This window comes from Muntiacus reevesi, chromosome 5 (genome assembly GCF_963930625.1).
Source record: "Muntiacus reevesi chromosome 5, mMunRee1.1, whole genome shotgun sequence".
Taxonomy (NCBI): Eukaryota; Metazoa; Chordata; class Mammalia; order Artiodactyla; family Cervidae; genus Muntiacus; species Muntiacus reevesi.
In genome coordinates this window covers 32858532-32876659 of record NC_089253.1, presented here as the reverse complement: position 1 = coordinate 32876659, position 18128 = coordinate 32858532, and the positions used below count along the sequence as shown (strand labels likewise).

Below are 18128 nucleotides of genomic sequence, written 5' to 3'. Positions count from 1 at the left end.
CAGGAAGGAGATGCGGACACGGAGAAAGATGCAATCTACCTGCCTCTTGTCAAAGCAGAATTTATTAGCATGCTCTGTTTGCAAAGTATCATAGGAGGTACTTGAGACAATTACATTGACATTCTATTCTTGCTCTCAAGAAATTAACATCCAATTGAAACAAACAACAAAAAAAGTCTGTGCATGTGTGTGAAAAAGAAAGAGAGCAAAGTAATGAACAAATAATATGATTATCAAAGAGCCAGCAATACCTGTAAATAATGGTGGATGGAGTCAATACTTCATTTCATTCTTCTCTTGCTTGTAAGGTATCTAAAGTCTATATAATTCTTATCCTGCTTTTCTATAAGTAATGTATCCCTCAACCCACCCCAGCTGCTTTCAACCATCTCTGCCTTTGGATTTCTTCATTTTAATATCATATCCATAGGTGTACTTATTTGAGCATTTATCCTTCTTGATAATCTCTGAAGCTTCTGGATCTATAGTTTCCTGTCTAACACTAATCTTAAGAAACTCCATCATCATTGCTTCAATTGGTTTTTCTGTTCCTTTCTCTCTTTTCCTTCTGATATTCCCATTATACGTACATTATACCTTTTATGACTTTCCCATAGTTCTTGAATATCCTCTTTTCTTTTCCTAGTTTTTTTTGTCTTTGCCTATTCAGCTTAGGAAGTTTGCATTGACATATCATCCAGCTCATTGATTCTTTTCTTAGTTGTGTTCAGTCTACTAATAAACCCATCAGAATCATTCTTCATTTCTACAACAATTTTTGTAGCATTTCTTTCTGTATTTTCTCTTAGAGTTTCTATTTCTATGTTACATTACCCATCTGTTCTGGCATATTGTCCATTTTGTCCATCAAATCACTTAACATGTGAATCCTAGTTATTTTAAATTTCTGGTCTGATAATTCCAACATCCCTGCTATATCTGAGTGTAGTTTTAATGCTCACTTTCTCTTCAAGCTATGTTTTGTGCTTTTTTAGCTGAAGGAGGGTGGAGCTGGGTATTTCACTTTTCCGGGTAGTTTAGGCTCCAGTGAAACCCACTGAGGTTTGAATATGGTGAATAGTTTGAGGGCAGGTTTTGTTACAGAGAGAAGAATGCTCTGGTGTATGTCAAAATGGTACCTCCTCCTGCCAGTTCTCATATTTTCATGCTGAGAAACTGCTGGGGCTCCTGGAGGTAAAACTCGTAAAAGTATGATCCCCAGTTTCCAAAGCTGGGCCATCTGGACTTACTTCTCAAGTTAGTCTATACTCAATCTCTGGAAAATAGCACATGGCATATAGTGTCCAGTAAACATTTGCTGAACAAATGGATGGATAAACACATCCATCATCCATTGCCTGTGGGAAGATATTTGACTGGCCAATGTGAAAAATGCATAAAAAGGAACTGAATATTATTAATCCCCACAGAAATGCAAATTAAAATTTCACAAACATACACTACTCCATATACCCACTAAAAAAGTTAAAAATTATTTTTAAAAAAACCCAAAAACCTAAAAAGACCTACAATGACAAATGTTGGAACTGTGGAGAGCTGGAGCTCTGAGACATTACCAGTGGGGATATAAATTGGTATAATAACATTGGAAAGTGGTCTGTCTGTTTCATTAAAGATAACCTGAAACATATCATATGATTCAATAGTTCTATTCCTAGGTATTTTTTTTAATGAAAGTATATTTCTTTATCAAGATTTATACTCAAATATTCATTGCACATTAATTAATAAAAGCCAAAAACTAGAAACAATATTAATCCTTCAACAGGTAAATGGGGAAAAAAATTGCGATATACTCATAAAATGGAATACTACAGGGCAAAGGGAATGAACTAACATGTATATATCTCAAATACATTAAACTGAAGGAAAAAAGTCACATGTTAGATATACTGTGTAATATAGTATTATTCCATTTAAATGAAATTATAGAACAAATGAAATGATGTCTATGGTGTCAGAAAGGAAACGTGCCTGCCTAGGCCTGGAGGACTGACTTCAAAAGGGTAGAGCAGGAATGTCAGCAAGATGATGGCCTAAGAAGAACAAACCTCTGTTTACCCACACAAACACTAAACAATTAGAAACTGGAAATAATAACTTTACAAGGGCTGTGGAAATCAATCAAAGATTACAGAACCTGACCAAATGCTCAATCCAGGAGAAAAAAAAAAGCATCATTTAAAATAACAAGAAATGTCATGGTATTTTTATTTCCCCTTACTCTACCTACCTGCAGTGTAGTGCAGTTAGGAGTAAGCAGTAGCCGGGACCTCTATCCAAACTGAACACAAAAATAATAGAAGGAAGGAAATAACAGAGATTAGAGAGAGTAGAGATCAATGATATTGAAAACAGAAAAAAAAAATAGAATCAACAAAACCAAAACTTAGTTTTGAACAAATTAACAAACCTTTAGCTAGATTTACTAAGAAAAAAAAAGACCAGATAAAATAAAAAGGAAAGAAGGGATGCTGTAGAAACTGAAAAGATCATAAGAGAGTACTATGGACTATAGTATGTAAACAAACTGGATAATCAATCGAAGGTAAAAGAGATAAATTTCTAGAAAAACATATAGTCTCCTTAAACTAAATCATGAAGAAATAGAAAATCTGAATGGATATTTAACTAGTAAGGAGACTGAGTTAGTAATCAAAAATCTCCTAACCAGGAAAAACTCAAGACAGGCTGGCTTCAGTAGTGAATTCTACGAAGAAGTTAAAGAATTAACAATAGTTATCCTCAAACCCTTTCCAAAAAAATGAAGAGCTAAGAACACTTCTAAAGTCATTCTATGAGGCCAGCATTATCCTAATACCAAAGCCAGAGAAAGACATCACAAGAAAAAGAAACTACAGACAATATCCCTTATCATAAGGGATGCAAAACCACTGATACAAAACCCTCGATATACAGTCGACTCTTGAACAACACGGGGGCTGGGGGTGCTGACCCTCTGTACAGCTGAAAATCTGCATTTAGTTTATAGTTAGCCCTTCACATATAAATTTTGGTTCCTCTCTATCTGCAGTTTTGCATTTGTGGGTTCAACCAACCACAATTCATGCTGCAAATACAGTATTTACCATTGAAAAGAATCTATATACGAGCAGACTGGTGCAGATCAAACCTGTGCTATTTAAGAGCCAACTGTGCTAACAAACTGAATTCAACATGATGTTAAAAGATTATATACCATAAACAAGGAGAACATATTACTGGAATACAAAGATGGTTGAATACATGAAAATCACTCAACGAATATACCATATTAGCAGGTTGAATTTTAAAAAAAATAGTAAATTGATGCAGAAAAAACATTTGGCAAAATTCAACACTCTTTTGTGATAAAAAATTCAATAAACTAGGAGTAGAAGGAAATTATATCAAGGTAAGGCCATATATAAAATTCCCACTCTTAACGCTGAAAAACTAGATATTTCCTTCTAATGTCAGGAACAAGGCAAGATTGCTGGCTTTCATCACTTCTATTCACACAGTACTGGAAGTTCTAGTCAGGGCAATTAGGCAAGAAAAATATCTAAAAGTCATCAAAACTGGAAAGAAAGAAATAAAATTATTTTTGTATGCATATGCCATAATCTTCACATAAAAATAAAAACTTAGGTGTTTTATATAACACATACAAATCAGTTGTATTTCTATGCACTAACAATGAACAATCCAAAAAGGAAACTACTCAATTTAATTTATAACACTTAAAATTACTAGGAATAAACTTAAACAAGGTGAAAGAGTTATACACTAAAAACTACAAAATGTTTCTGAAAGAAATTAAAGACAAATACTCATGAAAAGACATCCCATGTTTATGGATTGAAAGACAATATTATTAAACTGTCAATACTACTTTAAGCTGTCTCCATCTTCAATGCAATCCCTGTCAATAGTGATTTTGACTTTTTTGCAAAAATAGAAAAATTCATCCCAATCCCAAATATCTAAAACAATCTTAAAAAATAACAAAGTAAAAGGTCTCATACTCCTGGTTTCAAAATCTACTATAAGCTGCAATAACTAAAACAGTATGGTCCTGGCATAAAGACAGACATAGACCAATGGAGTAGAATAGAGACCACAGAAATAAACTGAGAAGCCAAATGAGAAAAAGATGCTCTTTTCAACAAGTGGTGCTGGAAAAACTGCATATCTACATGCAATAAAATTAACTTGGACTCCTACCTTACACCATATACAAAAACTAACTCAAAATGGAACAAAGATCTAAACAGAAGAGCTAAAACCATTAAACTGTTCAAGGACAAAATATGGGGAACATTTCATGACATTGGATCAGGCAAAGATTTCTTGGATAGGACACCAAAGCATAAAGGACAAGAGAAAAAAATGATAAAATGGGCAAACTCACAATTAAAAAGCTGTGCGCATCAAAAGACATTATTGACAGAGTGAAAAGGCAATCCACAGATGGAATAATACATGTGCAAATCATATCTAATAAAATATTAATATTCAGAATACATCAAGAATTCTTGTAACTCAACAACAACAAAGCCTAGTAACCTGATTAAATATGAACAATCAATTGAATAGACATTCCTCTAAAGAAGATGCACAAATGGGTGTAAGCACATCAATATCACTAATCATTAAAGAAATGCAGATCAAAACAGCAGTGAGATAACATTTCACCTCCATTAAAATGGCTATTATAAAAGCAAAAAACTGAAAATAACAAGTGTTGACAAGGATGTGGAGAAACTGGAACCCCTGTGCATTGCTGGAGGGGACGTAAAATGGTGCAGCCACTATGCAAAATGGTAAGGCGGCTCCTCAAAATTATACAGGATTACCACATGATCTACTTCTGGGCATATAAAATCCCATTTCTGGGAATACACCAAAAGAACTGAAAGCAGAGAACAGATATTTGTACACCTACATCCATAGCAGCATTATTCATAGCAGCAGCCCATGTTTCCATAGACAAGTAAATGAATAAATAGTGGTATAAACCTACAATTGGATATTTTTCAGCCTTAAGAAGGAAGGAAATTCTGACACACGCTATGGTGATGAACCTTGAAGACATGACACTAAGTGAAACAGAACAGTCATAGAAGGACAAATATTGTATGATACCACATATATGAAGTCCCTAGAGGAGACAGAAATTCAGGGCAGCAGGGAGAGAGGATGGGGAATTAGTCTTTAACAGAGGAGGTGGGCAGTGTTTCCGTTCAGAAAGATGAAAACAGGCCTGGAGATACACGTTTTTGCACATAAAATGAACACATTTAATGACACAGAAATGCATATTTAAAAGTGGTTAAAGTAGTAAATTTCATGTCGTACATATTTGACCACAAAAAAAGAGAGGGCATAGAGGAATTCTTTGAGGATGATAGAAAAAAATATTCTATATCTTTTAGAGTGGTGGTTGAATGTGAATGCCAGGGTTTGTCTAAGTGAACACAGAATATAGTGCATTTTATGCAAATTCCCTCCTCCCCTCCTCACTCTCCCTCTGGCTCCTTTCTCCCCCACTTCCTGATCTATGGGCCCTTTATTCTGCTAACATATTCACTAGATACGAGTGTTTAAAGAGGAAACTCTGGGATTAATTCAACTTTATAATTTCCATGCCGTTTAGAACAGGGCTTGGCACAGAGTAATCAATAAAAGCTGGTTGTTTAAATTGTGAATTCAGTAACTTACATTTTTAAAATACATTAATGCTACTGTTTATCACGAACTTGCTACATGTCTGATTTAATCTAAGCTCTTACAAACTTAATGCCATCTACTCCTCCCCTACAACTTAGTGAAATGGGTGTATAACCCCTCAACCCTTTATTTAAAATTGAGGGTTGGATAAACTTGGTCACTTGTCTGATCACACTCAGCCAGGATTTGAATTGAATCGTCTTGACTTTAAAGTCTGTGCCTTAACCTCTTGACACGGGTTATACTTAGCCTTATATTTCTAAGCGCCCACTGATTGCTGCGCTGTGCGTAGCCGCTCGGTCATGTCTGACTCTTTGCAACCCCACAGACTGCAGCCCTCCAGGCTCCTGTGTCCATGGGGCTTCTCCGGAAAGAATGCTAGAATAAGTTGCCATGCTCTCCTCTGAGGGATCATCCCAATCCAGGCATAGAATGCAGGTCTTCCACAATGCAGGAAGATTCTTTCCTGTCTGGGCCATCAGGAAAGCCCACTGACTAGCCGAGTGTAAATGTAAGCTTATAATCAAGAAGATCTATAAACTGCTCCCACTGCATGGCTATAGCATGATAGGTACTCTGGGGATGTATTCAAGGATCTCATAGTGAGAGCACATCACAGAAGCTGCTAAATTTCACATGGACAAAGCAATAGGTCCCTAAGTCCCTTCATCTTGAGATGCCCTCTGCAATTTTAGGAGACTACTCTCACTGACATTTTTTCCATTCCCGAGAGTTTGCAGATACAGTCCCAGGATATGCCACCCTCTATTTTGTATCCTTAATAAAAAGGGACGAGGCTGGTATACCTCCTTTGTAACTGCTCAGCATCTCAAGACGGTGACTTTAAGAATGGTGTGAAATTCGAAAATGCTGCAATTATAATAAGCAGGAGGAGACAGGACAAGTTAAATACCAAGTATCTAGGGAGAGATCATTATCTCAACTAGGACTCAAATGCCAGAATCTTTGGTTGTAATGTCAGTGACTTCCCAATTGCTTAAAAATGGATGAGAATATCTTCATTAGGAAAAGTAGGTATGTGTGTGTGTGTGAAAGAGGTGGACAGACAGAGATAAAGGACACACATGCATCTTTTCTACAAACTTGGAGCATCCCCTCTGAGTTAGGTGTTGAACTGGACACTGGGACCCAAAGATGGAGAGAAAGTGTTAATACATTCAACAAAAGGCATAGAAGCAGTGCCAACAAGGGCAGGGAGAGGGGTATTTTTAGGGATGGGCTAGAAAGCATAGGCCAGCACATAAATATGTGAATATTCATGTGGATCCCTTTATTCCCTCCTTCCACACAGCTGTCTTTCGGTCACCTAAGTCAAGGTGGGCATGGCCACTCCAATAACACACCTGACTGATTCATTTCCTTGCAAAACATATGCTGCCTTCTTTTATCCATCGTGGGGAGTTTCAAACATCAAACAAGAATCCCTACACTGGGATGACATCAATTGCAATTAATCCCAGTCAAGGTGCATGGCATCTGACAAGGCAACACATATGCCCAAGAATGACGGGGAATGAAGGATCAAGCATGAATTGGCTAAACCCTCACCTGCTGCCTGCCTGTAAGGTGGTCTCTGAAAGGGACGTTCCAGTGGACAGGTGAACAGTAAGTGCTGGAAAGTCCAGGAAGCAGGGGGAGTTAGAGAGGATTGGGGTCAACATTGGAGCTGGGCTTTTGGAGAAGAGACTCCTGCTGAATACAGCAGACTGCCCATCACCCAGCGCCTGGGGTGGGTCCAACACAAAGGAGCAGACATGCGCCAGAGCTCAGTGATGGAAAGGGGTCTCCAGGTGCCAGGCGAAACTGAGGGTTAGAAAGAGTCAGGTTCTGGCACCAAGTGAGAACCTGAGCCCTAAATCTGCTGGCACCTTGACTTAGGATGGGGCTTCCCTGGTGGCTCAGATGGTGAAGACTCTGCCTGCAATGTGGAAGATCCGGGTTCCATCCCTGGGTTGGGACAATCCCCTGGAGGAAGGCATGGCAGCCCATCCCAGTGGGCTGCATGGAGAATCCCAGGGACAGAGGAGCCTGGAGGGCTAGAGTCCATGGGGTCGCAAGGAGTCGGACACGACTGAGTGACTAACACACACACACACAGTGACTCAGGGGGGACTTGGCACACCTGTGTGGGTGTGGTCCCATGACCCGGACAGTCCATCGGGGTGGGAACACTGGCACAGTAGAGGCTGGGGGAGGGGACGGGCAGTACTGCCACTTCCTGCCTCCTCTTCTTTCTCTACCTGGGATGCCAGAGATTCCACCTTAGGCCACTTTGTCCTCACCTGGGCAAAGGCTCTGTCTTTCCTAGACTCTTCCTGATGCCTTGGGAAAGTCTCTTTCTTTCCTTCTCTATTCTTTCCATTTTTGTCTTTCATCTCCTCGGTCTATCTTCCTTGCTTTATTAATACTCATGAAAATACTCTTCAACATTACTGAGGCTGCAAATGCACACTTGAATCAAATAAAAGGAAAGCTATGCATCTTAAAATTAAATTTGGCACAACAGAAACAATAATACAAACTCCCAAACTTTTGGAAGTATTCAGAAATGTCTTTGGGAAAATATTTCCATATTATCTTCCTCTAATTATGTCTACTTTTCTTCAGCACTGGCATTCACGATAAATAGAAAATTATCATATTCATTTTTCCCCTCTTTTGCGTAATTACTTCTCTACAACAACATTGTGTTCTATTATTCTTCATGGCGGGTCTATAGCATTTTGGGTAATTATGAGTTAAATTATCTTCTGTGGCCTCGCCAGAAAACTTCACAACCACTTAAAACATGCTGTATTTCTATTATGCAATGGAAACTTGGTTAATCGAGATCCCATAAATCTTCAGGCCCACTGGAGATGTTTAATATTCAAAAGCAAGTTTTCAACATTGATCAGCACTCTTATGGAAGCCAGGTCAAGTCCTTCAGCATCTCTTTGATTTAAGCAAAATGTACCATCTCCAGGGAGGAGGAGGCCACGAGAGGTCAGGCAGACTTTGTAGGGTATGAGTCAGCCACAAGGTGAGCAAGAGGGCCTGTGCCTGCTGCTGCAACAGTCTTGATGGTTTAAACTAAAATATGAGCATAAAGATGGGGAGATGGGATTACAAAATGACTTGGATTTTAGGATCTAAAAACAGGTGACTTCTCATCTTTCCATGCTTCCACGCGAATCACTTGCTTCCTCGTGGTTCTCGGAGAAATGCTCTGTCATTGGTGTCCTTGTCATCATTCACCTGCTGGCTCTGTCCTGTCTGCAGGGTCCCTGGAGATGCTGTGATCTGCTGAGAGGTCACAGACGTTCCCAGAGGGCGCAGCGTTCAGGGTAAGGTCAAAGCTAAGGGCACCGATGATTCTGGGGCAGCATACCTGGCTGGGACCCTCTGCAGCCTGATTTCTGGCCCCAGGAAATAGAGCAGTGCTTGCTGGGGTGCAGGTGAGAGGCGTCAAGGACCTGCTGCGGGCACAGCAACAGACGGCCACAGCCCTCAACCCAGGGCAGACTTCCTAACCTTTGCTCAAACACAGGTCCCAGGAACACAGAGGAGCCGTTTGCTTTCTCTGCTTGAAGCTCCTGGAAAGGTTCTCTGTTCTCCCTACCTGGAAGAGGGTACTATAAAACTCAGAAGAAGGGGGGATAGGCATTCTAGGAGCAAGCATAGACTCTGATACATAATAACCATGTGACCCAAGGCAAGTGCCTCAACTTTCTAAACCCCAGTCTCCTAGTCTATACACTGGGGATTGTAGAGGAACAAAATTCGACATCCCAAAATGTTTTCGGGACGTGGATTATTTCAAGCTGAAAACAGTCAAGGCCCAAGACTCAGGAAGAAACTCTGACCTTCCCAGTAACTGCCTTGAGAATTCAGGTAGAGGACCTATTCCAGGAATAAAAGGTCAGGAGAGATGTCTGCAAAGAAAACTGCCAGGTGTGTGTGGGGGGCAACTCCCAGAGATCAGAGCCCACTCTGATGGACCAACAAACATTTATTTACCAATCAATCTGCTTTTTCATCTCCATGTGAACTGCCTTCCTCTACTTAAAAGTCCTACACCACTTCTTCCAACATCCTCCTTTGTCTTCAGCTGAGGATGGTGTTCAGGGTGAGGACTTTGGCCTTTTGGGTGAGTTATTTAGTTCCCCTGGGTTTCTTCCATGTATACATGTTATTAAACTTTTGTTTGATTTTCTCCTCTTCACCTGTCTGCTGTCTGTTTAATTCTTAGACCAGCCAGAAGACCCTAGAAGGGTAGAAGAAAATGTCTCCTTCCTGGACAGGATCATAATATTCTGAAAATTACATGATACATAAGTGACTGGCCTGGCACCTGACACCAGTCAATCATGGATGACAGGGTCTATTTATTTAAGCTCCACCCCCGCAGGTTTTACTGAAGGGTCTGCATTGTGGTCCTGCAGGGAAGGGGAACCAGGCTCAAACACCTCCCTTCTCTAAGCTCCTCCACCGAGGCAAAGACACACAGATGGAGGCAGGGTGAGTGCTGAGCTGCAGAAACATCACAGCTTCAGTTTTCACGTCTTAAAAAAAGATGTGCCAGGTACAAGAAGTCCCAGGAAGGTGTTATGGCTGGAAGGTGAGAAGGGACTCAGCGGGAAGCCTCTCTCCCCAGGGCCCATTCCAAGCCACCTTCCTCCCCAACCCAACGTCAGCTAAAAAGCATCTTCCTGCAGGGGAAATGGTACACAAACGAACAAACCCAAAATAGTCTGGGGCCATCTTGAGTGGATTGGAAAAAAAAAGATCAAGAAAGGTTAACAGTTCCTAACTCAACAAGCAGCGCCATTTCGGCCAGCCCTAAACACATGTTTAGGACTATGATGATGCTTCTCATTGATGATAATGTTCAAGTCCTCCTTTGGGAAGGATGGACAGGACCTCTTGTCCTCTGCATCTCATGGCTGGACCCCATCAGGTCTGGAGCACAGGCCGCCCAGTCCTGCTTGCCTCCACCCTCCCCCCACACCAGAGCCAGCTGCACAGTGAGCATGGTAGGCAGGCCAAGGTCCCCTTCTAGAACAGCAGGACTAAACTGAACCCAAGGACCAAATTTACTTAAAAGCCAAAAAAAAAAAAAAAAAAAAAGAACAAGGGCTTAGCTGGGAACGGCTGAGTTGTTTAGAACAATCCAGAAAGTCACAGAACACGTATGCTGACTGCCTTAAGATGCGCCCACCATCCCCGGCACTGGCACCCCCACCAGTCAGAGATTAGACGGCCTCGATCTAGCCAGCCCCCACCTTCCAGGCCTGCCAGATCGGGACATGTCAGCTTCCCCATCCGCCCCTCTCCCTCCCGGCTCTGCGTGTCTCCTCTGGTCCACAGAAGGAAGGTCTCTGCAGGAACAGCCCTAATCCCAAGTCTATCACCCTACAGCAGCTGAGAAGACCCCCTTTGCTCTGCTTCCCTGCTCCTCACCTTGTCCCAGGGATGGTGCAGCCTCGGGGGCCACTGGTGGACTCCAAGCTCCCCCGGCAAGTGATCTCACCAGAATGCAAGTCCCCCAGGCCCCCAAAGGCTCTAACCAACCACCGCCTGGTGCCATATTGTAAAGAGAACAGAACCCTTTCACTGTGAGCACTTTATCGCGGCAGAGGTAACATTCCATCATGAGACTGAGCCCCTTTACAGAGGAGTAAAGCGTTCAGCCCAGACGTATCATTTTGGATCCTCAGTATCCATGACGGTGTCTGTAGCCAACACCTAAGTCATGGCCTGGTGCCTCTAGGAACTCACAGTCCAACCACACCCACACGTAACTGACGGGCCCAGGGTGTGTATCCATCAGAACAAAGATCTGCAGCAGGCGTTATGGGGGCTCAGATGAGGGTGAGTCCTGACCATGAGCAGAAAGCAGGGAGCTGGCTGGCACTGGGGAAGGACTGAGAATTCTAGGGCTCTGTGTGGGGGGAGGAGAGAGGAGAATTCTAGAGCTCTGTATGCGTCTGGGTGGGGGGCAGAGAAATGAACCCAGAATCACAGACAGAGGATCACAGGTCATCACTGAGCTTTTGTTTGGCTCCTATAACAGCCTGCACTTGTGTGTTGCTTTCTAATCAGCATAATAACACCAGCTCTTTCATCTCCCCGATGCCATAGATGGGGCAGATACCATCCCCAAGGGTACACAGATGAATTCAAGTGCTCAAAATCATTTGGCAGGTGAGGGGAGGAGCAAGAATCAAGCCCAGATGGGTATGCAGGCCCCCAGGCCTGGTGCTCCTTAGATAATATGGCAGCCGTGAGTGGTGAGGTCCATGCCTGCAGGTAGGGTTACGTAAGTGTGGGCAGGGGCACTGGAGATTAGTCTTGCTCAGATGCTCTGAGGCAGGAAAGGGCTCTGGGGCAGCAGTTTTCAACATAGGAAATGCTAGAAGAGATCTTTAATATACCCACGCCCAACTCCAGACATTTTGCTTTCATTGGTCTGGGATCCTGGCCACGGAACATCTAAAACGCATCTCCAGTAACTCCAGGGCAGCCCAGGTTAGCAGAGCAGTGGGAGTGGCCCTGCACGGACTTGGACTTGGGTCCACATCTGGATCCATCTTCCCAGGCCAAGAGCGAAGCCATTGCCCAGATCGAAGTCCTTATTCAGTTTAGGTAAATGAAATGTTGAAATTCAAGTGCTGTGGCCTTTTTTGGAATAACTGAGGGGCTCTTCTGAATGTTCTAACGTACACAAAAAGAAAAGCTGCTGATGGAGAGGGCGAAAGGCAGAGAAACACCCAGGAGAAGGCAGGACGCCTCCCTGGGAGCCTGACTGCCTCGGTGACTTTGGCAAAATCCTACTGCTCAGATTCCTCCTTGGCAGTGGTTAACCTCCAAATACTGGGTTCCAAAGAGATTAGCTCAGAACTCCAAATAAAAATGCGAGGGTATTTTAGACGAGAGTTTCTAAGCATAATCCCAAATCAGCCAGCCTGGATCAGCAAAACTGATTATCCTGTCATGCTTAAAAAAAACCCTCCCCAGGTTGCTGGTGGAACTTTTCCCACTTAGCAGAACAGTTACAGCAACAACCCCCACTTCCAGCCTACCGAAACCCCCTCAGAATGCTCACGGACACGGATGATGCGGTCCACTGCAAAACCGAAACAAATTTAGAGAAGATTGAGGTCCAGGAAGAAAACACATCTGGGGAGCATTGCATCACTGAAATAGCCTAATAGACACCAGCTGACCACACCAAGCATCCCAGGCTCCCTTCCTGAAGTGGGCAGCGATTCAGACATAGGACTTCTAGACACTTGTCATATCTCATCTAATGCAGAGGCACAGAACATTTTTAACCCAACAGCAGATAATTGTAATGAAATGATTCTGGCCAAGAGGGCCCATTTGTAATAATGAATTCAAATCAGATTCATAGCAGCTATAATTCAGACACTGTGAATACCACCTTCATTTTCCATATCATCTCTCTTCCAAGAAGGCAAAATAACTCCACAGTCACATAATTATTTTTACTTTTCAAGTAGCCCTGTGAAGTAGTTATGAGGAAGATAATATTGCCTCATCTACATTAAATGAGTTCCTTCCATGTTCAATCAAAGACCTGGCATCACAAAACATGCCTCCCAGGAAGGAGATCACCCGTCTCTAAGCCAAGCAGCATCTCACTGGAAATTTCAAAGGAAGACTGAGTTTTCTCCTTCCCTTGGCTTCTCCTGGTCGGTCTTCGACCTCCTATGTGACTTCATTCAAGATTGAGAAACAGGCTTGGATTACTTTGATCCGAGGCAGCCACATAGGAACAGACTTTCTGTGGCTGTGACTAGTGGACCTAGGAATCATTCAGTGTTTTCAATGCCTTCTGAACATCTGATGCATTCAGAACACTAAATTCCCAAATACAGAATTCCCAACAGTACACTTTTTAGGAGATTAGAGAGTGACCGTGGTTAAGAACTACAATTTTTTAGGAGTAAAAAACCCAACAAGATGACACGTCTATCTGGGGTCGAGGCCATGGACTTCCAGAGAGGGGAAACAGGATGCCCGCCCCCTCGGAGTCCTGGCAAACAAGGTTTTCATTGAGACCAGCACACAGCTGCCGAGCCAAGAAACCAAAGGAGCACGGAGAACAGAAGGGGAGAGTTTGAGACCCCCAGAAATCTGTGAGAGTTACTGATGTTATTTTAGGAAACACTGCGATGGTAGTGAAATCAGAACCTTGAAAAGTAAGTGAATAGTAAGAATTCAATGATGAAAGTCGAGAAAGGATAACACGCAAAAAGCATCTACAATGGAGGCATTTGACAGAAATGAAAGAAAATGTAATAAAAGAGGAAAACATGAGCGGTAAAAGAAAGAGAATACAGAAAGATTAAAATGGGGACAATGCACTGAATTTCTCTATTTCAGGGCAACTTATACAGAAGTCAAGAGGCAAAATCAACGTAAGATGGACTTACTTAAAAAAAAAAAGAAAAAGCATGCCGTCAGGTAACAGATAACAGTTATATTCAAATATGTAAGGTTTTTCTTTTTTTCTCCACAAAGCACAAAAAGCAACCATTCAGCTTTTCCCTTTTTTATTCCCATTCCCATTACGAAGCCCAGCTGCTAAACATTAGAATTGAAGATCATGAAAACAGGCCAGCAGCTAATAAAAAGGCAGATCAAAGCTGGCCCTCTGCTGGTGGAATGATGTTACTGCAGCCCAGAAAGCTTTAACTTTCAGGGGCAACAAGAGGCTGGAGGATTTTGGAAAGTTCAGCACTGAGACCTTATCCTGTGCTGCGCCTCCCTGTCCCTGGTAAGAGGGTATGAGTTTGGGGGATGGAGAGAGAGGCACACAGCATTGGCACTCCTTAACACCCACCACCATTTCCCCATATCGTCTGGAGTAACACGCACCGTAGCCTGGCTGTTACTCCTCTCTCTGAGCAGACTGACCCTCTGCGCATGTGCCTTACAGGGCGTGGACCAGCCCCTCACCCCGGGATTTCTCTGATGCAAGGAAGTATGCACGTTATACTCCCTCTCGTCCGGGGCCAGAGGGGTTCCCTCCTGCTGGAGGTCTAGAAAGGAGGTCTGTCTCCATTCTGGTTTTTCTCCCTCCTTCTGGGGCCCCCATGCATCGGCAGACAAGGTTCTAGGACCTGTCCTTGGGCTCAAAAGAAAATACAGTGAGACCACCCAGACGGCAAGCAGCAACCTTCTCGCCTGGGCTTAGGAAGGAAGAGCAGTGGCCGCATGAGGCCTTCCTTTCCTTCCCCAGGGAGAGGCTCGTCTGGGCTGAGAAGGTGCAACCAAGGAAGTCGAGGGCCGAGCCCCACCCTCACGCGTTCCTTGGAGCTGCCAGGCTTCTGGCTGCAGAATCTGGGGCACGATGTTTTATTTCCACCTTAACCATCAAAGTCACAGGCAGGGCAAATGCATTCACCCCGTGCACACTGTGAGCAGAGTTAAGCTGGGACGTCCCTGAATCTGTCTCGGAGGACCAGAACTGCCTCATTAAAGGGATAAAAGATGATATCTGCTGAGCTGGTGGAAAGTGGTGGCTGCATTTTTATTAAAGTCTCTGCTGCAGCAGGCCGGGTCCCTAAAGGTTCATATTCCAAGAATCTCCACCCCTCTGCCTGGAGCCGTAAGTGCTTCTCTGTAACTCATTAAGGTAAAACAAAAGGCTTTCCTATTGTGCATTTCACACAGGAGTGTTGTCGTTGCATAAAAGAGACATGTTTCCTCTCCCTGGGCCGAGCCTGCAAAGATAAAACTGCCCTCGTAATTTACAATCGGGGCCCCAGGAGCAGCACACGGGGTTGGCATGGATGGCTGCAGACTCATAAAGGGCCGGGCCCAGCAGCTGGCAATTCCAGAGCCGGAAATTTCAGGTATCCCGCTGATAGAGGCCAACCGGCCGTCTCTGGACCACCGTGCCTCATCACATACCTTCCCGACCGTGAGACAGCCCCCGGGCACCAGTGGTCCCAGGCACGGCCCGCAGTATTTCTATGCCAGGGCTCGCATCGCTGTGCCAAGTCTAACCACAGCCTCATGGATACATGCAGTCCCAAGCCTGGACCTCAGGACTCGCTCCGAAAACCCGGGGCCAGAGAAGCCACAGCGAATGACCAAGCGGTCCAGGAGAACGGGTCCCAGCTGCCACAGAAGGCCAAGTGGGCACCTCTTGGGCCTTCAAAAGCCCTCTCCCACGCTCGCCCCCCACGCAGGTCTCCGGTCCTCTCTCGCTCGCCGGCTCCCACCGAAACCCATCCGAGGGGCTCAGTCCCCCGGCGAAGTACAGCTCCCTACCTCAGGGTGGCGCTCTCCCCCTGCCGGACCGTCACGTTGTCCATCGCCTTGGGGAAGGTGGCATCTCCGCTGCGCACGGGCACTCCTGTGGGTACAAGGAACAGCAGCCTGAGAGACACGACCACGAGGCACTTCCAGGGCAGGAACAGGGACCCACAGACCCCCATCCTCGACAGCCACAACTTCCCAGAACTCCGGCGGCGGCTCGGTCCTCGTACCCCGCCCCGCACCCCGGCGGGTCTCGGGCAGCCGCGCGGGGAGGGAGGCAGGGGCTGGAACCAGCCAGAAGCGGAGAAGGGGGTAAGGAGAAGCGGAGTCCAGGCTCTCCGGAGTCTACTGATTCTTCCTCGGATCCTGCCTCAGCTTTCCAGCCTGGCACAACCAGATGCCCCCTCCTGCATCCAAAAAAGCGCTTTCTCGACGCTCCCCTGGGGAGGAGGGAGGCGGCCGGGAAGGGAGAGGAAGGAGGAAGGTGCGGGGATGAAGGTCACGGTTGCTCTTTCTCTGCCTCTCTTCGAGATGCTACTTTAACATTCAGTTGGGCACGTCCTGCCGAGGTCTGGCATCAAAAGTTTATAACCCAAAGAAGCCAGGCAAGTGTCTCTGACATAAAGGAGATGTCATAAAAAGCTGCCGCTTCAAGGAGAGGAGAGAATGTTTTATTAGATCACACATATGTACAGATGTATTTAGAAACCAGCTCGAGTCTCCGATCTGGAACGCCAAGGCGGTAAAAAGTTCCACCGCGGGGACCCGCAGCCGCGGCCAAGTCCGACGATCCTCCGGAGCGGTGGGTGCCTGGCGTCCTCGCCGCAGCCCGGGCGGCGACTGGCGGCCGGCCCGGCCCGCGGAGCGCCCGCGGCGCAGGCTCGGGGCGCACGGGGAGCGGGCGGACGGCGCGCCCGCCTCTCCGGGGACGCGGCGCGGGGCTCGGGGACGCGCGGACGCCACGCTCAGCGGCCGCCCCCGGCCTCCGCGCTGCCGGCCTCCCGGGAGCAGACCCGACGCGCGCGGGCCCAGACCGCCGGGGTTGTCATGGCAGCAGCTCCATCACTGACCGCCGCTCTCCGCGGTGCCCGCGCCGAGCAAGCGGGCTGACCGCGCGCATCCCGGCGGGCGCGGGGCGCGGGCTCCCACCTTAACCCCCGCCGCGCCGCCCACTCGCGCCAGGAGCCGCGCGGGCCGGGCTGCCACCTCCCCGGCTCCTCTCTCCCGCGACACCGCGGCTGCCCGGGAACGCTGCGCCCCTTTCGGCGGCTTCCCTACGTGCTGGCGGGAGGGAAGGGCGGGAGAGGGAGCTCGGGGACCGCAGCAAATTGGAAACTGACTCGCACCTTCCCTCCCCGGATGCCGGATGCCAAGGCAGAAGTTGCCAAACCCCGCCCTGAAGAGCTCAGCTAGGTTTCCCGCGCCAGAATGCCGACTCAATGCGCGCGGTGCGAGGCGTCCGCAGCTCTGCCGTCCCCACTCCACGTGGCCGAGCTACAGTCCCATCCCAGACAGTTTTCCTGGGCTCTGGCGAGATGGCGGAGCGCTTTCTTCTCCGGTGACCCATCTTGGAAATACTCCTGGCCCTAGACTTGCTCTCTCTCTCTCTCTCCAAATGGCAAATCTGAATGTCTCTCTACCACATCACGGGCAAAATCGTCTTCATCCTACTCCACATTACTACCCAAGGATCTCATTGTAAGCATACAAGAGCTGGGAAAGACACAGAGAGATCCTAAAAAGTATTGACTGACTTTTACAAAATCCGTCTGTTGCTTTATGCTCACAATATGAAGTGGCACCATCATGCATCTGGAGAGGAACTGGTGGTTAGGGCATTCTTAGAACCCAGTCTGTCAGTTTGGAGTGCCAACGCATTTTTTCTGGTCAAGAACTGAAGGCTTTCCTTGGGCCTGTTGAGAGGATTTCTTTCTGCTCCCCTGGCAAAAGCCACACCTTATTGTGTGGCTCCTGCCCTTGTATCATAATCATAATTGAACGGTTGCTAGGTGCATTTTGCTTTACTGTATTGGTACTCAAATCCTTTTGCAGTATTAGCCTGGGCTCTGAACAACTGTTCCAATGAAATGTAATTCAGA

General features: G+C 45.6%; 1 protein-coding gene across 4 annotated transcripts in view; it reads right to left on the bottom strand.

Moving 5' to 3' along the window:
• Positions 1-16208, bottom strand: part of OPCML (opioid binding protein/cell adhesion molecule like) — a 495948-nt gene extending 479740 nt beyond the window's left edge. For all 4 annotated transcript variants that reach the window (XM_065936478.1, XM_065936480.1, XM_065936481.1 and 1 more), the window contains exon 1: positions 16042-16208. In XM_065936478.1, the coding sequence (XP_065792550.1) occupies positions 16042-16208 (167 nt within the window). The remainder of the gene's footprint in view (positions 1-16041) is intronic.
• Between the last annotated feature and the right edge of the window lie 1920 nt (positions 16209-18128).